Below are 23,135 nucleotides of genomic sequence, written 5' to 3'. Positions count from 1 at the left end.
CAAGCGAACTGGGAGGTTGTGTGTAACACACGTATGTAATTCGTACATACATCCGTCCGGAGTGACTTACCAAGAAACTCCCCGGTCACCAACAGAAGGCTGCCGATATGGCGCCCAATCATGGCCTTAAACACCAAGGCCTGAGACATGAACCGCGACCATCTGGGAAAAATTCCCGAGACAATAAAGCATGTTGTAATTGTGTTGCGGGATGGTGTAACTTCCGAGTTGACGTCTGCTCATCTCCTTAAGGCGCAAAGTCTCTGCCAAGGCAAGAATCGCATTGCACTTGTGCTGATAAAAAGGAATTCTTACAGTCCCCCCGTGTCTCAGTTACCCCTCAAAGCTGGATATTTACTTTTTACTCGAATAGGCCACCGTAGCTCATGCTAGCGTTATCACTGTTTTCAAGGCTTCTGCACCGTTGACCTTCCTAATGTTGTTCTACGGATAGTTGTATGGCGTCTTTCGTCGGCCCAGATCCTGGACATCCAACACGTTCGTCGTGACGGCGGTCCACCGACCATTATTAGGGTGCCGTTGCCGCCCGGTCGTGCCCCGGCGGTTACTAGTATCCGTAAAACCGGACAAAACTCCGGCTGGGGGCACTCGAACCCCGCATCATCAAATCAGATGAGAGCCCAACAGACGCAGACCGAGCCATTCAGCCAGCCATTGGATGTCTAGGGCCTTTATTAGGGGCTTCCCCCATGCAAACCGAGGTTTGTGGGAAGGCGATAACTACCTACATAGAAGCCCCGTGGTACTGTATGTACAATACGTTGCTTTGCCGCCTTGGGGATGGTTTTAGCATGTGCCAGTCGTTCGAGAACGGATGTTCGCTGACAATGTTGAGATCGATCAGCCCATCACTTGGGGATTCGTCCGCCGGGCCGACGACCGTGGGTGGCAACATGCACAACGCCCTTGAGCATCTGCCTCACAGGCAGAAAGCGATGGTGCGGTTGAACCCGTGGGAGGTGTCGTTGGTTCTGCTTGGCCTGCACAGTACCAAAGAAAGGCAGTAGTCGGTAAACGGTTCCACGAAGGCACGGCTAGCCGCCTGGTGGTGTAAAAGGGGTATCCGGGTCCTTATTAATGAGACAGCGAGATAAGCCAGCTCCGGTCGGATTTTATAGAGGGCCTTTAGCACAAGTTTGACACCAACAAGCGATGACTTTTCGGCGCGATGATAATGGCCTAAGGGTGGAGCAGTGGAACGAAGGTTCGACTTCTCCACTACACCCACCTCAGTCTGGGAATTCGACGAGGAGAAGGACCCGGACTCGGTCCTGGCCTGCTGTTCCTTCTCCACGTGCCTTGGTTATCGCAGTAGACTCGGCTGTTGCTCCGCGAGCGCTGGTTGGGGCAGCGCAGCTCCTGCACCTCGCTTCCGGGTGGCTGCACACGGATGGCCTCATGCCTGCGGCCCTCTGATCTGACATGTTCCTCAGCGGTCGAGTGGCTGTTCGGGAACGCAGGACTCAGCCAGGCAATGCTGATAGCGGCAGCCATGGCCGGTAGGTATTAGCAAGACACAGTAGTTAGCGAGTTTGTGGCGTTCGCTGAAGGTGATTTTTTGAGTGGCCTGCCTGCCTGCGGATACAGGGCGGCATGCTGTATGAGGCCGTCTCTGCACACTCGCCCGATGCACGCGTCATGGCGGGTAGTTTGAAATCGATGAGTGGGTGGATGAGAAGACATGGTAGGGAAGAGGAACTTTCGGCGACGTACGCGGCTCTCCGTTCGAAAGTTACTGTACTGTACAATACGTACGTCGTCATTATACCATACCATACGAGGTGGTCACGGTGTCGTAATTCATATGTAAAGACCATTTGTTCACGCATCCCGGCACTGCGCGATGGCGGAGGGCTCCGAAAGGGATAACCAGCAGTTGAGGTGGACTGCGTGTCCATCGTCCCACAACAGAGATTCCGAGGGGTTGGATCAAGCTAGCAAAAAGATGCCGGGCCATCATATTAGCCATTTCTTTGATATTGTTCCCACCCGCTGCAGGGGCTGGGTTTGCATGAGCGGGCGGCACTCAAACATATTCGAGTCAGGTCTCCAGACGAGGCGCACTGTGTTCCTGCTCGCCTCCGTGGACTCTTGAGATTTGCAGTGGACGACCATGCCTACACGGCAATGCAGTTGTCTTGGAGGCGCCACATGGAGAGTGCCTGGCATGTCAGCGCCGCCTGACGGTGAGAGTTACTGCCTGGTCAGGGTTTACCCGCTTTCGCATTCTTGCCGCGGGTTTATCGCGGTCTTTTTGTTGGCTGGTGAAAGCCCAAGAACAATTGGAACCCCTAACAAGAAACGCCGGATGGAACACGGGAGACTTGATAAACCCTCGGGACCGGTCTACGTGCCAGGTTCGACCTGGCATGTCAAACGTCCGTTGGTAGATAACATCACATTGAAGAAATGGCAGGCAGAACCCGGGCAGCTGCGATGGGAAGAGGAAGGAGCACAGCTCTCAATCGTTCGGCGTTGGCGGATATGTTGAAGAGAAAAGGAAGGTGCAGAAAGGCCGTGGTTTCCCATGTCGTCAACGCTCGCCTGGTGCATGCCGAGCCCCACCTAACGTTCTCCAGATCGATCATCGGCCTCTTCCTCGCAGCGAGGGTCCCGTTGGCTTTGGAGAAAAGCAGTATGACCTAGGTCAGGTTCTAATGTACACTAGACGTCCCCGTTATCGAGAAACCTTTGGAGAGTCAATCGCCAGCAGCGTTTTTAAACGGGCGCGGTACAAACGTCGTGCGATGTTCACTGGCTGGGTGGGCTGCCAGGCTGAACCAGGCTGCCTCGCTCGGACCAAGTCGCTTGCCTGCAGAACCCAGGCGAGCCAGGGCACTAGCGTTGCACTCCAGCGGTCGCCCTGCGCCTCCTTCCTTCGCATCGTTCGGCACAGCGAAATTCCAGAACAAAAACGCAGGGACGGCTGACCGATGCAATTGAGAGGCTTCCAAAGGTTAAATAGACTGCGCCGTCTGACATGAAGCATTGTATGTACTGTGGCATGACGGCTAACCGAGTTTCTGTGTACATGATGTCGGATCTGCGTCCAACCGTCAAGACCTCTCGAGCGCAAGAATGCAGTGCAGACGGCGGCGTATCATCGCAAAGCGGCCCGATTTCGCCAACATGATCCGGCCATAGTTACCACCAAGAAGACACCGAAGCACAGGACTTTCTTCCTGATCTGGAAGACACCATACACCGTTCTTGGCGCCTGTCGTTCCCGGGGTCGCTAAGTATAACCCCTGTCCCTGCCCCTTGACTGGTGGTCCCGCTCCATCACACATTCTCCCTTCCAGCCTCTTATCTTCCCGAACCCTCTTTTCCTCGTGGTAGCCATCCATCGGTTGACCACTCGGGGTGCGTCGCAAAGGCCAAGGCGGCCAAGGATCACGCACCCTTGTTGTCGGCTTACACAGAAGCATCCACCACCCTTTCGCCCCCACCCCTTCGTCCCAAGCCTACGCTTTGCTGTCTTCATGGTGAGGTTGTGAAGTTGGGATGGACGCAAGGCATTGCGTCGAGTTAACAGTTATCATGGCTTACCTACCTAGTTCTCTGCCCTCAGCAGCCGTATAACTAGGTACATATGTACCGTACAGTACCGTCACGTACTGTCACGGCTGAACCGTTGCTCCGTCAAAAGGGGATTGCAGGATCTCATGGGCCCGCTCGCGTAGCCCGCTTTCCCTTCCCTTTTCGCTCACCATTGCATACAGCATGAGCGAACCGTCATGCCGCACTGCCGAAAGCCATGCGCTTGGAGAGCCACACTAGTATAGTGATCCTTCCGGACAAGAGCAGCGGCCCACGGGAAAATAGAGCCCCCAACCTAGGGTAACGTACATTCACTACACTAGTGTAGTGTACGTGTACGGCAATTGTCGGCGCTCTTGTTGCAGACGAAGATCCACACTGCTGGGGCAGGCTTTCATCGAACACAGATCGGTATAGTAGGATCACTAGCATAACGTTACCAATACCGCGCGCACGAACAACCCCCGTCCGCGCATCCCCGTCTTGAGAGCTCTTCCCCAGGTTGCACTCCAACCCCCCCCCTGCTCCTTGCTTCCTACCCGACCAGGTCTTCCCACTGCCAGCGGTGGTATCTGGAGACTCCAGAGTCTGGCCGACAGAAGGCCCGGCATCTCTTTTATAACGTTACTACTACACTATCACTTGCAGCCTTGGACCGGCAGACAAAGCCAGCAAGCCGATCCAGTCTGCCACTGCACGTACATACATAGATACATGCATACATACTCGGACGTAGTTGTCTGCCAGCCCTTCCGTTTCTTCTCAACCAACTTCATAGTGCACAGTACAGACGACGAGACCAACTGTTCCCGGACGCACAGCAACCCAGTCATCAGTATCCATACGTTGCTGGCTGCACCCTGGCCACCCGCCCCCCTGCTTCTCCAGGCGCTTTGAGACCACCAACAGATCGCTTGCGCATCTCGCAGTTATTGTTCAATTATCCGGGGATCGGTGCCCTTTTCCTGCTGGGGCCTTGGCGGCATGCTTGTCTAAACAGTGGAGGCCCTGAGTCGACTGCGCCGCGTGTGTACTGCGCACGTTTACCCGGCGAATATCTATCTGCCAGTCACCCAGAAGGCCCGACGAAGTCCTGCGGCAACCCACTGCACTGTCTCGAGTATTGTACGTGCGTGTGTGGGTGAGGGTGCGCGCGTGTGTCAGTGCCACTGCCAGCAGCCTCGACACCTCTTCGTTGCCCTGCTGCCTCGTTGCTGCTGGGAGGGAATGATACTGTGAACAGCCCTACATACACAGTACCACCCACGTCGCACCAACCAACAGCTCTCTCAATGGGGATTCCATCAGCTCTCGAACCACGATTCCGCTCGGCCGCTCCGGACACGCCACCTGAGATCCTCACCCCAGACTCGGCCTCCTTTCCTTCAAGACAGCCAGAGGAGCGGCCTTGGAACCCACGTGCTCCGCCGTCTCCTCCGATGTCCAACTATGACCCGACCATCAAGACAACCGACATGTCGTCGTCCAACAAGGGGTCACATGAACCTCTGATCCGCGAGGAGCCCTCTTCCCAGCACAGTGCTCCACGACAACAGCTCCCATCTCTGAGCAGCATCTTTGGCCCACCATCACAGATGCACCAGTTTCCATCAGCCTTCTCGGATCGTCCAGGCCCCTATCACCATCCCTCATCACTTGACCACCCCCTCAGACCGACAGTGGGCTCGTCTTCATATTTCCCCCCATTATCAACATCTTCAGCGGCAGCAGCGGCACAGCCTCGGAACCCTCTCGACGCGAGGTTCCAGGACCGTCCGCAGATCCCCTCACTCTCCCAGATCTTCCCGGGACCTCTCTCGCCCCTGCCGCGGCAAGAGCAAAAAGAGGGCTTGCGCACGGAGTACAGCTCGGGAAGCCAATGGTCGATGCAACACGACACCGGCCGGGAATACTCCCTCGCCAGCCGCGAACAGACGTACCAGTCGCCTGTCGATAGGTATTCCCTCCACTTGCCGGGGACGGCCCGTGACGAGAATCGAAGATTGGATTCTCGGGAGCAACTCGCAGCGCCGCAGACCCCGACATACAATCCTCCCGCGACGCCGACCAGCAGTCTCGGCTCCGAAGTTCCTCCGACCAAGGATGGCTTGGGCCCCAAGATCTGGACCGGGACGCATTTTCTGCCGCGCTTCGTCAGGGCGGCCGAGGTGCCCGGCGAAGGGATGTGTTACTTCTACGATGACGGGAGCCACTGCAAGACGGTCATCGACGGGGAAGCCGTCAACGCGCACTGGGGTGTGACGAAGGCGGGGAAGCCGAGGAAACGTCTCGCCATCGCCTGCGTCACTTGTCGTGAGAAGAAGATCAAGTGCGACCCGGACTATCCTCGGTGCGTACAATGCGAGAAGTTTGGAAGGGTCTGCAAATTCAAAAATGCGTAAGTTGCCATGTCCATGCCCGAGCACTTGTCCCCCCTCATGATTCTCAACTCAACTCATGTACTAGGCCCCGAGGCGGCGGCCACAACACATCCCCGTCCACCCCATCCATCGAACCGGAAGACACACGGCGTCTCGGGAGAATCATGCGACCGGCGACAGAATTCACGAGGCCTAGCAGCCATTCGAGCGAGTCTGTCTCGCCACGGACGATTCGGCCGGCGAGCCCCGAATTCGGCCCATCGGTACCCCGGAAGCAGGCTCGTGTAGATTACGAGCACTACAGTCCGACGACCGGGAGGAGTTCCCCGATAGCACCAATCGCTGACCCGGCAGCGCCGGCCTTTTCATGGCGGCAGCCAGAAACGTTGCCTCGCATACACGAGGATGTCCTGCGGCGGCCGTGGCAGACAGACCCGTATGTGTCCTAACCTGCATCTCATCGCCGTCTCTCCACGGCAGATGCGGTGGCTCCTGTCGCGCAATATGTTTTGAGAGCGGCACTCACAAGGAAACGCTTCAGACGACCCGATACTCGCGTATAACTTAATCTGTCGTCGCCCGTCGTCCCATCGGCACACATGGGCTTTGGGGCCATCCCGCTGGAGCGTGCGCAGTTCGCCTGCCTACCTACCTATGCCATCGAGCCATGCCGGGCTCTCAGTTCACGATACGGCTGATGGGCTGACACCGCGCGAGGGATGATGTGTTCAGAAGTCATCTATTGGTTCAGAGGCGACGCTAAAGATTGCGCTCGGGATGCCACAGACCATTCGGTTTGACGGGGGCTGATGTACTTGGGGCGGTCCGAGTAGGGGAATATCCATAGAGAGAAAGGGACTGGATTCCAACGGTGGAGAGGGCGTAAAGGTAGATAAAAAGAGGAGGAAAACTACGACGACCGGACGACAACATGACACGCTCGAGACGGGCTCTCTGCTGAGAGCGATGAACTCTGTTTATGACCCCAACGAATAGGGGGGTAATGCGACAGCCGCTACACGACGGAACGGCCGACCAACTTCTCTGCATCTCTGGGCTACCCCGTGTTGGGAATCACACGGCATGGGATCAGAGTCCAACTCCGGTTATTTCATGGACAGCGAAACTGGACAGGCGGATTTCTTCTTTCGACACTTTTTTCGTTTGCTTTTGCTCTCTATACCAGGCGCATTCCTGTTGGATTGTTATCGGGTGGCTTATTTGAGGAGCAGCATCATTGCATTGTCAGTATGGCGTTGGGCTTCGTTCATCTTTGGTTTACACTGCTTTGCACTCGGGGGTTTCAGAGGATACAGAGTCAAGCAGGGGGAAAAGGGAGGGGTGGAAGTGTAAGGGGACGGCGGCCCGGGATGCTGAACTCAGTGTCCTCTTCCTGTTGTTTTCTGTATGCTTCTCTGTATCTTTGGACGCCTGTATTTATCTATGTCTATTCTTTGACCAGTTGGTTGCTTACTTGGACACAATGAAACGTCCTTGAAATGGCCGAATGCCGTCCCCGGACTGGGGTTCCCCTCATGATCAGCGTTTGCAACCGGCCAAACCTCAGAGCAAGTTACATGTGAAAGCCCCTTTTTCTGGTGACTCGGACCGATTTAGCATCCCTCGGGGAGTTCCGATCTCCGGGTTTTCGGCCGCAAACACATGCAGAACTTCCAACAATACCACCCTCCCTGACTCGGTCATCAAGAACTGTTGGTTCACCAACGGTGAAGGTGCCTACTGCGGTAATCTCGGCGGGTTTCATTCACCAGATAAGGAAAGCTAGTTCCGCTGGTGCAGATTCTTCCATCCTGCTCTACCGCAAGTAGGATCGTTGCTGACTGCTAGCATCCGACACCAACCGTATTGCTTATGTACAATACAACGGCAACTGTACGGCGTGGATGCTTTTCCCAGGCAGAGTTACTCCCACGACACGACGAGCCCCAGGGTTTGTGACCTTGCATGTCTAACACAAATGATTCGAGGGAATCCATCGTCGGCGCTCGGTCTATTCTGTCCATTACGTTTCGCCAAGTTACTTCTAGCTTGGCTTTATGGCAGTACCGCATCTCTAGGTTTTCTTCGTCCAGATGCCAAGGAACCCGTGGCCACAAAGTGGCCTGATGCCCAGACACTAAGGGGACTGAATGTATGTAAATACAAACAACCGCCCCTTGGAACGACCAGGTATATCCGTAGTACACAAAAGAATAGAAGCTTCAATCGTATATTATTGCTCATTCAATCCTCAAAAACGTGGCCAGAGTCTGCTCCAGCTTCGCGAATGATAACGGTTTCGCCAGAAAATCGTCGGCACCAGCACTCTTAAACTGTGCTCTCGATTCTGTGCTCACCACAGCCGTCAGGGCAATGATGGGATGCCGTTTGGATAATTTCCCGCTATTTTCCAGAACACGGATTTCTCGTGTTGCACACACACCGTCCTTGGCGGGCATTGACTGATCCATGAGAATCAAATCGATATCTTTGTCATGCTTCATGGTTTGCTCGACCGCTTGCTCGCCGTCGTTGGCGAGTATGACAGAGTATCCCAGAGAGGAGAGCATCTTCATACATAGTTTTTGGTTGACCTAAGAGTCGTGCATCAGCGAAAAGGCTCAGGTATATGAACTTGACAGGCCCGTACTCACCGCATTGTCCTCGACCAGGAGAATATTGACGGTCCCAGATGTAATACTCCTCTCTGGAGAGCGCTCTCTCCTCCACCCGTCCCCATTCCCTTTGTTTGGGTTGTTCTCCACTGTTGGAGAGGTTTTCATAGCAGCAGCGGCATGAGACGCTATCGCAATACGCTGGTAGAACGTATGCCATATTAGAGGCTTTGGAAGTGGAACGAAATGTGGCGCTGACAGCACGCCAGGAAGGCGCTGCAACGACTCCTGGTGCTCAAACGGCACGAATGTTGTGAGCTGCGGTTGGCTCAGCAAGTACCGCAAACAATCGGCATTCTCCGACAAGTATCGAAACTCGGCCCACGCATATTTGATTTCGAGATTTGCCAGCTCGGAGAAGTGATGAACGACCACCACGTCGTAACCGAAAAGCTGCCACGCTATCTTGAGTCCCTCTGCTAAGCGCGAAGGGGGGGAGAACAGCGCGACGGTGCCCGGTTCAGTGTTTTGTTGTGTTGGAGACTGAAACGTCGGCGACACCTCTACCGGCAGCCGAATCGTGAAGGTGGTTCCTGTTTCACTAGGCCCAAACCCATCATCCACGTGCCGGCTTTCCACGGCAATATCGCCTTGCATCTTGCGCAGGAGTTGCCTGACGATGCTGAGACCAAGGCCAGTTCCCCTCTGCGTTCCGCGGTTCTTTCCCTGCGAAAATGGTTCGAAGAGCTGGGGAACGAATGACGATGGAATGCCCACGCCAGAGTCCCGTACTTTGGCGATCAGATCACCGTCATTCATCTCCAAACTCAGCATGACAAAGCCATTGCTGGTGAACTTGAGGGAATTCGAAAGCAGGTTCATGAGCATTCTTTGAATGTAGGCCTCGTCTAGGAGAAGCGACTCCGGAACGTTTGGTGCTACTACGGCCAGAACTTCGACATCATTCTGTTCGTCTTGGTGAGGGAGAAGGACCAGGATGGATTCGACAACTGATCGCATGTCTGAAGGTGCCAAGCGGCAGGACGCATCCCTGTCACTCTCTAGCTTGGACCAATCTAAGACATTGTTCGTGACTACATGGGGAGTCAGAGAAGTAAGCTAAGGTAGGTAACGCTGACGGTTCGGCTTACTCAGAGATAGTGTCTTTGTTGCATTTTGAATTGATAGTACGAGTTGACGTGCTTCGTCAGTCAGATTGGCTTTCGACAACAGATCGCTGTAGCCTTGTAGATGATGAAGGGGAGTCCGAATCTCATGAGAAGCTGACGCGATGAAATTACTTCTCGCAGCTGCAGCTATCTCGGCGTTCTCTTTTTGGGCCAGCGCTCGCCATAGCTTTCGCCGTGTCCACACAATCTCTGCGAGTTTATTGCGTGACACCGTTGCGTTATGCGCCAGCAGACCATTGGCTAACGTGCAGGTCAGGATTGCGACGGTGCAAACTGCAATCGGAAGCTGCAGAGGATATCCTCCGGCGGGAGCAGGTGGAAGCCGAGACCAGAAAGTGGTTGCTCGTAGTCCTAGTCGGCATCAGTATCCGTACAATGTAAGCGGGCAACCGGCTACGAGCAAGCCCTGTTCGTATTACGTAAAGGTGTCCTCACCTGTGAAATGCATGGCGGCTATGCCCGAGGCCGCAATTGCGGAGAACAGCACCTGTTGATTGAGATGGGGTTCGATGTTGACCATGTAGATGTATCCCGCAATACACACTACCCAGGAAATGATGGCGGAGACGACCACTAGTACTGGGTTGAAGGTTAATCGGCCATCCGGGATGCTCATTGCGAGTAGGCCCCCATAGTGCATGCACGTCAGTGAGAGTGACCAGATGAGGCCCATCACTACTGCCTTCCAGCCCAGGCCGTTCAGGATGCCGTAATATGTCGCAGAAAATGCGTTCTGTGTCGGTGCAGTCCCATGATCCGCCATGCTCTTAAGGTCAAGCTGACTTGATCCGATTCTCAAATCCGACTGCGACCCGGAGCCTCGAGGCTCACTGGATGACATCTGCGCGGAGACGGCCGGGTCTGAAGTACGACGGCGATACTCGTGCGACCTGACGGGGGGTGATGACATGCCGGGGGGGCCGTCTGTAGGAAAGATTCCGGACTGCTGTGGAAGCGCGTCGATTCTGCCAATTTCAATATCCTCTTCTCCGTCGGCCCCGTCGTCCCCGCTCGGTCGACCGTTCATTGAGCCCTCTTCTAGCAGAGGCACCGAAGAGCCCCCCTCTTGAAGGTCTACTCCCTCGGTCGCGAGCTCATTCCGTCTGCGCTTGAAAGCACTCCGCCGCTTGTTGGTGTTATAGCGCTTCCATAGCAGTTCGGCCCCAAGTGCGAGGAAGGTAAATGATACAGCCAGAACAGCGCTGAGCAGGGTCAAGCCGACATCCAACCCGACGGGTAGGTCTAGCTTGCAGGAGAGCATCCCCACAAAATGCAGACTCCAGGAGGCGCAAAAGCCAAACGTCAGACTGATGATGGATATCCATGTGAAGACGGTGAAGAAACTCGACGATAGCTGTGCTTGGATCATGCTATTTACACCTTCATCAGCACAGAGCGTAGGCGCAACACTCCATCTACCGCGCCAGATCGGACCTCGGACGTTAGAGCAGATTAGACTTACAGCTGTGTCGACGTGAAGGTGCCGAGGAACGAGACGAAGAATGCGGCGGCAATGAGCCACCAATTGAACTTCTTCCCGACCTGTCGCCATCCTTCTGAAGCATCCATCTTGGCGCCTCGTCAACGGTAAGTTTGGGAGGAGAGGCGTAGGCATGCACCAGGCGCGCTACCTCGGCCGTTGCCTCGCGCCAGCTCTGGCGCGCAAGTGTGGGGCTGGCGTTGCGGCAGGGCCAAGATTGAGAACCGCTACAGTGAGGGGGAAATTGTAGGCCGTGTCACGATGCCATAACTTCACATGGTAGTTAACAATAAGGGTCTGTCGTCGGCAAAGGTCGCCGAAGTGGCATTGGCTGAAGATGCGTGAAAAGTTGGACATCGCAGAACCCGGGGGCTGACAAGTGTGGTCTGGACTTCCATCCAATGTTGTGTCTTCCCCTGTTGACTAGCCGTATCAAGTTAGAATGCCCCAGATATGACATCATACCCATGCACCCGGGCCACCTATCGGATCGCGAATCTGGGCAACGCATAGCGATCGCATTTGGCATCTGGGTCAGATATCGGTATAGACGAAACATCCATCGCGCGTCCGCATCGGATTCGATTCCTCTACACTCACAATCTGCTGCCAACGTACGGATTCGGTGATCGGGAAGCGGACACGCCTCAATCTTATCCTCGCTCAACCAAGCGCAGAACCGGGTTTGATTGAAGTCGATCGTTAGATCAGATCCAGACGTTGCTGAAATGAGCACCGGGTCATCTGGAAAATTGCAACAAACCGCCTGTACTTTGTTCCGATTGGCTGATTCGCCCCAATAAGTGGGCCAGCGTCTCATTATCCGATCGAATGGTGAAGTGGATTCTCGGAGCTTATCTTCGTGTTTTGTCTCAGCCGCATTGCTCCCTCTTCCTGTTCCCTTATAAGATCCCAGCACTTCTTCCTCTGGCATTGGAACGATCTGGGACGGCGCAACAACTGCCCTCCCACGGAGTATTACCGGCGATACGACCGCGTTGCATCGCCAGCGCATGCATGCATGGTTGGACGAGAGCGCGCGCCATTGATGGGCTGTGTGTTGTGGCTGTTGCGCCGTATGGCAGTGAGGAGGTAAAAGTGAGGCTGCATGGACAAACAGCTGTGAAAGCGATGGGCAACCGAGGGAAAGCGTAGTGTGCATGTAGGCTGCAGAATCGAGTTGGGGTTGATGTAACCCGAGTCGGGGAGGCGGTTACTTCTCCGAGAATGCAGGCTCGTTCAGTAATATAACTTACCATACGTACGTACTAGGTGCCTTGCATACGGTACTTATAATAGAACCTCGGGTACCAAGTCCGGCAGCGCAATCAATGAATGCTCAAATCTCGAAAGATATGACATTGGAGTCAATTTAAGTTTGCTCAACGCAGTCTCAAGGAGCCAAGCTGAAACCTATAGCGCCATCTTTTGGTTCGTTCCTGTGATGCAATATATGGTATGATGTGATACGGTACAATACACGTACAGTACACATTCCGTGACCCATCCACCTCGGATGTCTTAACGCAAGTGAATTGCAGCATTATACGTATAACATGTCCTTGCACACTCAACATCCCCTTTGCTGTCGTACTTCGTACACTGCATACATCTGTCACAACTCCAGGCTGCTCGTTCGTCTTCTTTAGAACTGTGATGGGGGTTGGTTTCTAGCGCGCTTCTAGAAGGATGCCTTGTCGGGTGGGGTATCTCCGTACTGCGCGCCCATTACGGAAGTACTAGCCCTGTATTCAGTACTAGTACAGTATTTACATACATACGTACGGTGGCTAGTGTAACGTTAGCGGCCAATTCTGACGGGGTTTGTCAGAGATTCCATTCCTGATTCCTGTCATAAAGGTACGCCCACACCCACACTGTGTAATGCAGTCAGCGGTCAACATCCAACGTTCAAGACAGAGCGGTAGTAACCCCGTACCGGTTCCGGAGTAGGAACGCCAATATTAGCCTGGGTCGTGTTGCGTCGATTCGGCAGCCACGCAGCAAGGTTGCTGTCGGTGTCAGCATCGGAGAGTTTCGATTCTGAGGCGTTCGGAACCTGGTTGGTGCTCTGCACGGAAGACGGGGTCACCAAAGGCTTCGGACGCTCGTCCGCGCGCTCACCAGAGGTCAAAGACAGAGTTAGGTGCCTGGTGGCTTGCACGGGTGTCAGCTGTCTGCGGAAGCTTCGGAGAAGTAGGACGATGATGGAGCGCTATCTGCAAGGTTCCTGTTGACACTCACATCAGTCAATGAAGGGTGAGAGAAGGGAACCCGGCTCGTATCTGCCATGAGCCACCGTACGGCGAAGTTTCCCACGCGGCCGGTGGCCCAACTGCTTGGCTCGAATGGTAGGTTCTCTCCCGGAATCGGGCTGCTTTAATTCCTTCCGTTTTCTACGTCTTGCATGATACCTGCAATGCAACGATGTTAGTCTCATCATGGTGCCTCCGACTCTGCGGTCACTGGCATCTGTGGATTTCATGCTCTGCTGTAGCGCTGCTTTCACTGGAAGTCACTGGAAGATAAAAGGCTCCAGAACTGTCAAGCCCACAGTTACCACCTCTACCCACAAGTCACTCGCTTGGAGCCCACACGTCCCCTTTCCTCAAACCTCGCCATGTTGTGGTCACCATCTCAGGGGGGCATCAAGCTAACATTCCATAGGCCCCGTCCACGCCCTAGCCTACTCCGCATCGCCAGGGACATACATTCTCGCCGGCTCCTCCGACCGATCCATCCGCCTGTACAATCCCTCCTCTACCACTACCACCGCCACCACCAGCAAAGACAACAGCATCACCGCCCGCCCCTCTCCGCCCGTCGCCAACCACACCATACCCACAGGCCGGCTGATCCAAACATACACCTCGCACGCCTACGAGGTACTCTCGCTCTCCATCTCCTCGTCCAACGCGCACTTCGCCTCGGCCGGCGGCGACCGCGCCGTGCTGCTGTGGGACGTCTCGACGGCGCAGACGATCCGGCGCTTCGGGTCCGCCTCCACGACCTTCTCCCACACGGGGCGGGTCAACGCCGTGTGCTTCGCCGGCCACGAGGACAGCGTCGTGGTGTCGGGCGGGCTGGACTGCACCGTGCGCGTGTGGGATGCGCGATCCAACAGCGCCAAGCCCGTGCAGGTGCTGTCCGAGGCGCGGGACGCCGTCAGTTCGCTGGCCGTCTGCGACGCCGAGATTGTGAGCGGCAGCGTGGATGGGAGAGTCAGGGGATATGACATCCGCATGGGGCGGTGCGTGACCGATGTATTCCCCGCGAGCGTGACGAGTGTCTGTTTAGCGAAGGACGGGAGGACGGTCCTTGTTGGGTCGCTGGATAGTAAGATACGGTTGATGGATCGGGCGAATGGCGCTTGTCTCAGGACGTACGGGGATGAAGGGTGGAGGAATGCCGAGCTGAGGGTGCAGAGCGTGCTGGGCGGCGGGGAGAGGTTCGTTGTGGCGGGGGATGAGATGACTGCTCCTGCCGGTGGTGATGGTGCGGTAGCGAACGAAGGGAGAGTGTGGGCATGGGATTTGCTTACCGGCAAGTTGGTTGCCACGGTCCCGGTTCCGTGGGGCAACGGAAGTGAGAGCCGGAAGAAGGTCATTGGCCGGGACGGGAAGGAGAAAGCACGCAAGAATGTCGTGAGCTGCATCGCTTGGAAGGAAGGAGGATTCGGGGACCAGTTCAGCGTTGGCGGCACCTCCGGGGTGGTGACGGTCTTCGGAGGAGGTTGAGGCCGGCGCCAAGCCCACCCAGGGGCTCCCTTATTAGTACGCTACATACTCCTGTCGCTGTTAAGCAGCGAAACAGATGAAGCAATCCAGGTCTGTATCAAAACACGCAATCATTACCAGGTATCTAGCCCACCAAGCCATGACCACTCCCAGAGTCATTCGTTTATGGGGAAATTGAAACCGCCGGTTGCGCCAAACCTTTCCCATATGCTGTGATAGTCCAAGACCCTGCCCACCTGCCCACATCAACACACGCAACGTTCTAAGGGACGGCCTCGTTCTCCCAACTCAGAGGAAATAGAAATAAGGAGGTGGAAATGAGTCAGTTGGAATTGTTTTAGCCCATGCCCACGAACTTGAACCAGTTGGGCCGACAGTCTTCCCGATGTAACCAGGCCTCGCCATCGGTGAAGCGGCCGGTGACGCAGCCCTTGCATTTGGGCGAATTGGGGCAGTTGAAGAAGGGGATATGCTGGTACCCAATGTCACGGAACCTGGCGGACGTCTATCTGTCAGTGATTCTTCTAACCGAAGTGGTAGTTGTCAGGGGCGCCTCACCAGTGAATGCGATTCGAGTCCTCAAACAGACCCAGAGCGATGCTGTGGACAGGAGCGTCGCCCCAGCGCTCATAGAAGAAGCCGCCAGCCCTGTCGAGGTGGTTGAAATAGTCCTCGTACGCCTTGCTACGCCAGAAGTTCATATCGGCAATCTCAAAGTTGCTCCAGAAGTGGCAGGTCGAGTAGCCGTTCGCCTTGGTGTTGTGGTCCGGGCGGCGTTTGCTGTCGGTCAGCCACTTCATGGCGTTGTTCTCGTGGACGTACTCGGGGTGCTCGGCGATAAACTTGAGCGTCTCGGGCCAGAGCGTCGGGATGGTCTGCGGCGCGTCGTACAGGTTGATGGTGAAGCCATACGTCTTGTTGTTGTCCTGCATGTAGCGGAAGACGTCATAGTCGACGTCGCAGAAGAAGTGCACCTTGGGCTCGACGCGCCAGTAGTACTGCATGTCGGCCAGTGCTTCGTGCTTATAGAACATGCCGCTGTTCCAGCGGCACATCTGGTGGTACGATACCATGTCGGCGTACTGCACATCCTGCTCCTTGAGAATTTTGGTCGACTCGATGTATAGGTCGTTGTTGATCCATGACGGCACCTCCCAGTGCTCCTTGGGGATTAGTTCTGATTCCCATCAGCATTTTGTTTCACTCATTGGCTGTCCCATGCGAAGTCGTACCGTATCTGCACTCGGCTTTCGTTTCTGCGCGCGTCTTCTTCTTGAACTCTTCCGTGAAAGGAACGTCGTTGAAGAACGTCCAAGGGTAGTTGAACTTGTGGTTCCATGTCCGCTCGAGGTCTCGCATCGACTGCAGCATGCCGTCCAACTCCTCGTTCCGTACTAGGGCCAACAGCGTGGCGTTAATACGCGCGGTGCCAGCGGGACCAGGCGCATATTTGTCGGACGCGTATGTGAGAATGCCCTCCGGCTCGCCGGTAGCTGGTCTGAGTCAGCGAGTTGGCGCCAAAGGCGGGCTGCACAGTGACCTCACGATCTAAGTTGGGGTCTTTCTCAGTCGACGATAAGCCACTGCCGCCCGGCATGACTGGGCGACCTGTCGGCTTGAAGATCTGCCATATGAAAAAGCACCACATAAACACGGCCGCTAACCCCAGCGCCCGTACAGGGCGAGCAATCGCCATGTTGGAATCGAGTACACGACGGCGGGCGTCGTGTGGAAGCAGGCGGTTAGGTCTCTATCAGCACGGATGACCGGCGTCTAACCTCCGTCATCAGGGTCTCCCTCATTTACGGGGCGAGGCTGTCGTGGTCCAGGCGTTATTAGGTCGAGATGCGAGTTGTGCTTGCGTGTGTGTCGTCGTTTCAAGATCTTGGCACCGCGCATCACAAGCAAATTGAAACCCGGACAAGGGGAGTGGTGCAGGGCCGACGTTTCGGGAGTCGAAAAGGGGGCACGGGGGTGACGATGCCAAGCCTGCCAAGGAGAACAAGAGCTGGTCTGTGCGCCGTGGCCGTAAACACGTCTGCCAGGTGTCTGCGGGAGTGCAACTTCTAGGTTCAAGTTGTTCGCCAACACTGAACCGGCACCCCGTCGACGCGCTTTAAAAGTGGAAAGCTGCATACCTTCCTTTTGTCCTGAGCGGTAAAAGGCTTCCATTGATCAAACTCGTAGCCGCTAGGTACTCTGTGATGTCCCAACGAGGCGTTCAGTGAGCCTTTGACCAACTCCAGTGGTTACAAGTTACAACTTACGCGTCTCGTTGAAACTGGGGTAAGCTCCCCGGTGAGGACCGGGGCGAACTCCAAACCAGCAGAATGCCCAGCTCGGCGGGGTCAATAAAATGGCATATCTCGCGCAGCTGGGAGCCTTAGTCGACGAACTCGTCGCCGCTGTCATGCCAATCCCAGAGGTGTGTGGCTTTTCCCCTGGTACCCGGTCTCATCGTGATCCATGACTTGACTAACACGGCCCAGGCCCAACATGAAAGACGGGATGCTTGTCGCGAGTATGCGCTGCGAAGTCTGCGCCATCATACCTTTACTCGCACAAACCAGTTCGAGGTGCAAGACCGCCTGAACGGACTGGAAGAGCGGTTCTGTGTTGTCGGCCGAGATGCCTTGGCAGAAGCTCTGCGCAAACGGCTGGACGCCCTAGAGCCGCATCGTAACCAAACCACGCCCGAGGTATTGCACTTGCTGCTCGAACTCGCCGACCAGCCGGTGCAGAAGTCCAAGCTTAGCGACTTGGATGCCCTTGTCCAGCAGCCCAAGGAAGATGGACCACCCCCGTTGAGCTGGCGAGAGATCGCTAGGGAAGATGGCTGGAAACAGGAAAGGGACATCTGGCGGCTTGTCGATTATGCTCCCGGCTCCAGTGATGAGGAAGATGAACCGGACGCGCAATTCGAAGGATCCCTCGAGTCTCTCACCACAGCGCCTTCAACTGATGACGGGTATTGGCGGACCGCGCAAGACCTGGCTACTAAGTCGCAGGGTGATGAGCTGCTGAAGCAGATCGAAGACGCCCAGTCGTGGAGACACGCATCTGCGACCGATGGGGAGGTCTTGTCTAAGAAAATTCCGATCTCGACCCCTCAGCTGCTTCGGGAGGTCCTCTACATGCTAGCGGGTCTCGAGACGAGCTTGTTTGACTCACGGTGCAATCCCATCACGAAATATCAGCTCGACGGCGTCTCATGGGACTCCTACAAGGTGCTGGTTACCTCGTTCGCCGAGTGCGGCCGGAGACTGGCTCCGTTACGAGTCTTTGCCAAGCATAAGGAGCGGTCACCTCTTCGTCAAGTCTTCCAAGATTGTGTGCAGAAAGCCATGCACTCCCTCGATCTGGAGCTGTCCTCGATCCAGACCCGCCTCGTCGCTCCCGAGGAGGATGTCGTCGTAAGCCTTATGGAAGTTCAAGGGGAGCTGGCTCCCAAACTGGCACCACTGTATGTGTTAGCAGAAATCGTGCGTCAAGTCCTGGAGGAGCGAAACACCCACGCCTTCCGGTACCTTGAGCTGTTATACGACGCTGTTGGGTTGGCACAGTCGCAAGGCGACCTTGCCACATACCAGCTGCTTGGCACCATCTTTTTCGATTGCTTTCAGGTGTACCTGAAGCCCATTCGGCTCTGGATGGAGGAAGGAAAGCTTCTGCCTGGAGACCGGACGTTCTTCGTCTCGGAGTCACCAACAAAGCTCCCGTTGCCCCAGATCTGGAAGAAGCAGTTCAACTTGCTGCGCACGACTGAGGGTAACCTCCATGCGCCTCGTTTTCTCAGGCCAGCAATCCACCGTATCTTCACCGCGGGGAAAAGCATCGTGGTGCTGAAGCACATGAGGCAACATGAATCAACGACCAGCAAATACCGCGCCAGTGTCGAGCCGAAGATGGATTTTGCGACGGTCTGTCCTGCAGACTCCGAGTTTGCGCCTTTTAGCGAGCTGTTCAGCGCCGCGTTCCACGCGTGGATCGAGAGCAAGCATCATACTGCGGCCACGACACTCCGGGAGCTGCTCTTTAGCTCCTATGGCTTATCCCAGGGGCTAAACGCACTTCTCCACATCTACCTGATGTCAGACGGCTCAAGATCCGATACTTTCGCCTCGTCCATCTTTCGACATCTGGACAACTTTAGCAGCAGCTGGAGGGACCGCTTCACGCTGACCGAGATTGCTCAAGAGGCATTTTCAGGTTGCACCGAGGCCTACCGGTTGTCTGCGCAGGTTGACACGCGCGGTCCCGCCCACAGCGCACTCGCCTCCCGAAGCTCAGTCCGGCTCGGCCTCCCGGCCATCCGACTCAATTATCGGCTGAGCTGGCCGGTGCAGATCGTCATCCCGGAGGAGGCCATCCAAGGCTACCAAACAATCTTCACCTTCCAGCTCCAAGCGCGCAGAGCCATTTCCGTCCTACAGCACCCCATTCTGGGCTTGCAGCGCAGCGATGCGCGCGAAGCCAGCATGGCAAGCTACTTCCTCCTCCGCGCGAAACTCCTCTGGTTCAGCAACACCATCGCAACTTACCTCAGCACTCTCGTTCTCGCCCCGAACACGGCCAGACTACGAACTGAGCTCTGCGAAGCCGCCGATGTGGACGACATGATCAACGCCCACGCGGCCTTCATCTCGCGCATCATCAATGAGTCCTGCCAGGGCCCCAAGCTGCAGCCCATCCGTGACTGCATCCTCGATATATTGATCTCGCCATCCGGCTTGAAGATGCGCAGAGCGCCGAGATGGCGAGGAGGGAAGAGGATGATATGGAGGTCTCGCGGCTGTCAGTAATGTCCTCACCATACAAATCGCCAGCAAAGGTTCAGGCGTGGGCGAAGGAGAGGAAGAGGGTGCGGGATGATGACGATGACGAGGAGGAGCCGTTGAGTGGGAAGTGGGTGGCCAGGATGGGGAAAGGCGTAGATTCCAGGAAGCCATACCAGTCGGTGATGAAGGAGTTGAATGGACATTTTGAGAGGCATTTTAGGTTTGTCGCTGGAGGCCTCAGGGGTGTGGCGAGGGCGAGCAGGGAGGAGGCGGCGGCGAAATGGGATCTACTGGCCGAGATGCTTGAGGCTGGAATCAAAGAACACCTATATGCGACACCGCTCTAGGTATCATGCGGAAGATCAGAACGCTTATATTGCTCCGCGCCTCGCTTCGGGTCTTGTTGATGTTGATGCTCATGCTACCGTTGAGTGACATTACCGTGAGAGCGACTTTCTTCAATTCAACCCTAACCCTGACCGTACCACTTATAGATAAGAAAACGCCTTCCGGCCTCCCACTCCGTCGCATTTATCACCTGCCTTCCACAACAATCTCCACCGTTGCATAGAACTCGACCGCGATTTGCGACCGCGACCCTCAGAGCCTTCAACGCATCAGGCTAACTCCTCATACCCACTCAGCAGTAGCAAGCAATCCGTACGGAGTACAAGATCAACCCATAATCGCAAACCCATACCGCCACCATGTCTGAGCGCAAAGTCCTTACGTATGCAACCCCTTCCCTTTCCCTCCATCTACGCAAAACCTCCAGATAGATACTAACGCAACCAACCCCAGTAAATACTACCCGCCGGACTTCGACCCCTCCCTCGTCGGGCGTGCGCGCAAGTCCAAGACCTCGCAAGCGGGGCCGAAAGTCCAGACCGTCCGCCTGATGGCGCCCTTCTCCCTGCGGTGCGTCGCCTGCGGCGAGTACATGTACCGCGGGCGCAAGTTCAACGCCCGGAAGGAGACGCCCGTGGGCGAGAAATACCTCGGCATCCAGCTCTACCGGTTCTACATCCGCTGCACGCGGTGCTCGGCCGAGATCGTGTTCCGGACGGACCCCAAGAACCAGGATTACGTGGTCGAGCGGGGCGCCAAGCGGAATACCGAGCCGTGGAAGAGGGGGCTGGAGGGGGAGATGGAGGAGACGGACGAGCAGCGGCTGGAGAGGCTGGAGCGGGAGATGGCCGAGGCGGAGGGCGAGGTGGAGCGCAATGCGATGGCCGAGTTGGAGGCCAAGACGGAGGATGCGAAGCGGGAGATGGCGGTGGCGGATGCGCTGGATGAGATCAGGAGTCGCAATGCGAGGCTCGAGAAGGCACAGAGGGAAGGGGACGGGTTGTTGGAGGTCGGGGTCGGGTTGGTGACCAAGGAGGAAGAGGAGAGGAGGCGGCAGGAGGAGGAGGATGCGGAAGCGGCGAGGAGGGCGTTCGCGTTTGCGCGACGGCAGGAGGCGCTGGAGGAGATTGTGGAAGAGGATGGAGAGACGGGCGATGGCGTGTTGAAGGGGGACGGCGCCGGGTCCGGATCGAGCTCTGCGGCGGCGTCGACCTCTGATTCGAAACCTGCCTCGGCAGCAACAACTCCAGATATAGCGCCGCCTCCGAGTTTCAAACGGGTGGTTAAAAAGAAGAAGGACCACGCTGCGCTGTTAGGCATCAAGAAGAAGCAGCCGCTCGTCTAAGTCCACAACGGCGGCAACGTCGCTACGATATGGAAGTTGGCATGAAATTCTCACCTTCTAATTACTACATAAGGTAGACAGTGGTCTGTTCACTGGGCCTAAACAAACTGGCGGGAACACGAAGATGGGGATTCTTGGACTTCCAGCACGCAGCGCAAACAACGATCGTGTATTTCCCTCGCTGATATCCGGGCGCAGCTCCCGAATGCGCTCTAACCTGCCGTGTCCTTCAACGCCGTCCCGATAACCTCAAGAGCAAACACCGACCAGAACCCAAAATGCAAAACAGGCTCAACTCCAAACCCAAACCATGTGCGCCGGTTTTATGACGTATGTACATACATCATGAGTGTACGTCATGTCTTGTCATCCCATTCGTCCAACCCTCGTGGGGTGTCAAGCTTGTGGTTTTTTTATTCCTGATCGAAATCCTCCAAGCAACTGCCCGGCCCTAATTTGTTTTCGCGGAAGGAAGAGGCCGGCATCGACCAGATATAAAGAACGCCAACCAGCACTGCCGTTGGACTCGTTGCGGGCTTCACGACTGATGACTGTGCTGGCTGGAGTCCCGGCGCCGATTTTGGACGCCATCGGGCATCCCCGTCGGGGAGTGCTGGTTGTGGCGGTTACTCCTCGGCGGCGACTGCGAGTATTGCGAGATGGCTTCCATCTGCCGCTTGGTGTGTTGGTGCATCAGGCGGGCATAGGTTCCCAGGTCAGGAGGGGGAGGCTGCGAGAACTGAGGCATCGAGAATGTCCCCTGTGTAGCCGACATGGTAGATTTGCGCGCGGCGTGGATGAGGTTGTGCGAGTCTTATATGAGAGAGATTCGGACAATGGAAGGATGAGAGTTCTTCCGAGAGACCTGGCTGATGGTCTGGGGTATACTGGCTAGACAAAGGTGTCGATCAGACAAAGAGTCATATGACTTGGAAGGTACAAGTATCCGGTGCAGAAGCATGAAGAGGACTAGTTAGGGGCGGGTCGGGTCAGAGATTATATAACGGAGAGGAAAACGTTGCCTCCCAAGCGTTCTATATCATCATAGGTTGTGGAGCGCGGCTTGACGACGAGTCATCACCCCACCGACGGGAGGCGCTGGCAAGGGTGGTTGGCTGGCTCCAGATCGCGAGCTGGTTACTCATACGGTTCGGAGGGTACTTTCTCTTCAAGGGACCTCGCGTGCCCATTTGAATGCTCTTTGTCACTGTACAGTGAGACGTGAACCCGCAGGTAGTGATGCGACGTTGACCGGATGGCTCTGAGCTTTTGCCCGTACATACAATAGCAGATCGGCGACGATGTGCCCTGCCGGCATGGATCGTCGGCCCCTAAGAGAAGCTGTCAAACGACAGCGTCCTTCCCCGCCGTTAACCAGCCAGCCAGAGAAGGGTTGACGGACCAGGCTACGGTCATCGTGCAGAAAGGCGGCTGTCTGGTACTTCGTCCCGCTCCTGTGTGTTCCATGGCCATTCGTCCAGCCGAAGGCTCATTGCCCGGTTCACACGATATGTACTGCTGGCTTGGTCGCACGGCAGCAAGGGACGTCTGAGATGCTACTACAGACCCTGAACGCCGTCCTTGAACTGCCTCGGAATGGCAGGAACAGCTGCTGATCCCCCGGAGGTAGGACTGAGTGCTTGTCGTACCATTACCGCACCGTTTCTCTGCCGTCATGACTCCAGGGCCAACGGAGACGA

General features: G+C 55.9%; 8 protein-coding genes across 8 annotated transcripts; 4 read left to right on the top strand and 4 right to left on the bottom strand.

Moving 5' to 3' along the window:
- Window positions 1-940: 940 nt before the first annotated feature.
- Window positions 941-1,515, bottom strand: B0T15DRAFT_509210 (uncharacterized protein; the record flags this gene model as incomplete). Its single annotated transcript, XM_062867767.1, has 2 exons — window positions 941-1,001; window positions 1,250-1,515. 2 exons carry the CDS (start codon window positions 1,513-1,515, stop codon window positions 941-943), a joined length of 327 nt encoding a protein of 108 aa, XP_062724571.1.
- A 3,047-nt stretch (window positions 1,516-4,562) lies between these two features.
- Window positions 4,563-6,546, top strand: B0T15DRAFT_118565 (uncharacterized protein). Its single transcript, XM_062861597.1, has 2 exons — window positions 4,563-5,959; window positions 6,028-6,546. Exons 1-2 carry the CDS (start codon window positions 4,854-4,856, stop codon window positions 6,389-6,391), a joined length of 1,470 nt encoding a protein of 489 aa, XP_062724570.1. The 5' UTR covers window positions 4,563-4,853; the 3' UTR covers window positions 6,392-6,546.
- Window positions 6,547-7,741: 1,195 nt separating this feature from the next.
- B0T15DRAFT_429947 (PAS/PAC sensor hybrid histidine kinase) lies at window positions 7,742-11,707 on the bottom strand. Its single transcript, XM_062865713.1, has 5 exons — window positions 11,210-11,707; window positions 10,183-11,117; window positions 9,709-10,098; window positions 8,597-9,651; window positions 7,742-8,536 (listed from the first exon to the last, which is right to left on the bottom strand). Exons 1-5 carry the CDS (start codon window positions 11,314-11,316, stop codon window positions 8,183-8,185), a joined length of 2,841 nt encoding a protein of 946 aa, XP_062724569.1. The 5' UTR covers window positions 11,317-11,707; the 3' UTR covers window positions 7,742-8,182.
- Window positions 11,414-12,493, bottom strand: B0T15DRAFT_118551 (uncharacterized protein). Its single transcript, XM_062861596.1, has one exon. The coding sequence runs from the start codon at window positions 12,387-12,389 to the stop codon at window positions 11,511-11,513; it is 879 nt and encodes a 292-aa protein (XP_062724568.1). The 5' UTR covers window positions 12,390-12,493; the 3' UTR covers window positions 11,414-11,510.
- Window positions 12,494-13,209: 716 nt separating this feature from the next.
- On the top strand, window positions 13,210-15,136 carry B0T15DRAFT_118531 (WD40-repeat-containing domain protein). The gene is made up of 2 exons (XM_062861595.1): window positions 13,210-13,578; window positions 13,895-15,136. Exons 1-2 carry the CDS (start codon window positions 13,518-13,520, stop codon window positions 14,962-14,964), a joined length of 1,131 nt encoding a protein of 376 aa, XP_062724567.1. The 5' UTR covers window positions 13,210-13,517; the 3' UTR covers window positions 14,965-15,136.
- Window positions 15,092-16,910, bottom strand: B0T15DRAFT_118521 (glycosyltransferase family 15 protein). Its single transcript, XM_062861594.1, has 4 exons — window positions 16,510-16,910; window positions 16,197-16,457; window positions 15,523-16,141; window positions 15,092-15,458 (listed from the first exon to the last, which is right to left on the bottom strand). The coding sequence occupies exons 1-4, from the start codon at window positions 16,658-16,660 to the stop codon at window positions 15,302-15,304; spliced, it is 1,188 nt and encodes a 395-aa protein (XP_062724566.1). The 5' UTR covers window positions 16,661-16,910; the 3' UTR covers window positions 15,092-15,301.
- Window positions 16,911-17,048: 138 nt separating this feature from the next.
- On the top strand, window positions 17,049-20,128 carry B0T15DRAFT_525231 (Spc98 family-domain-containing protein). Its single transcript, XM_062868833.1, has 3 exons — window positions 17,049-17,389; window positions 17,454-19,656; window positions 19,701-20,128. The coding sequence occupies exons 1-3, from the start codon at window positions 17,321-17,323 to the stop codon at window positions 20,087-20,089; spliced, it is 2,661 nt and encodes an 886-aa protein (XP_062724565.1). The 5' UTR covers window positions 17,049-17,320; the 3' UTR covers window positions 20,090-20,128.
- A 33-nt stretch (window positions 20,129-20,161) lies between these two features.
- On the top strand, window positions 20,162-21,665 carry B0T15DRAFT_118476 (CWC16 protein). The gene is made up of 2 exons (XM_062861593.1): window positions 20,162-20,472; window positions 20,544-21,665. The coding sequence occupies exons 1-2, from the start codon at window positions 20,450-20,452 to the stop codon at window positions 21,433-21,435; spliced, it is 915 nt and encodes a 304-aa protein (XP_062724564.1). The 5' UTR covers window positions 20,162-20,449; the 3' UTR covers window positions 21,436-21,665.
- The last annotated feature ends 1,470 nt before the right edge of the window (window positions 21,666-23,135 follow it).

The sequence above is a fragment of the Chaetomium strumarium genome (assembly GCF_033439665.1).
Source record: "Chaetomium strumarium strain CBS 333.67 chromosome Unknown B0T15scaffold_2, whole genome shotgun sequence".
Lineage (NCBI taxonomy): Eukaryota > Fungi > Ascomycota > Sordariomycetes > Sordariales > Chaetomiaceae > Chaetomium > Chaetomium strumarium.
Note: the sequence above shows the minus strand (reverse complement) of the source record. Positions and strands in the feature narration are given on the sequence as shown.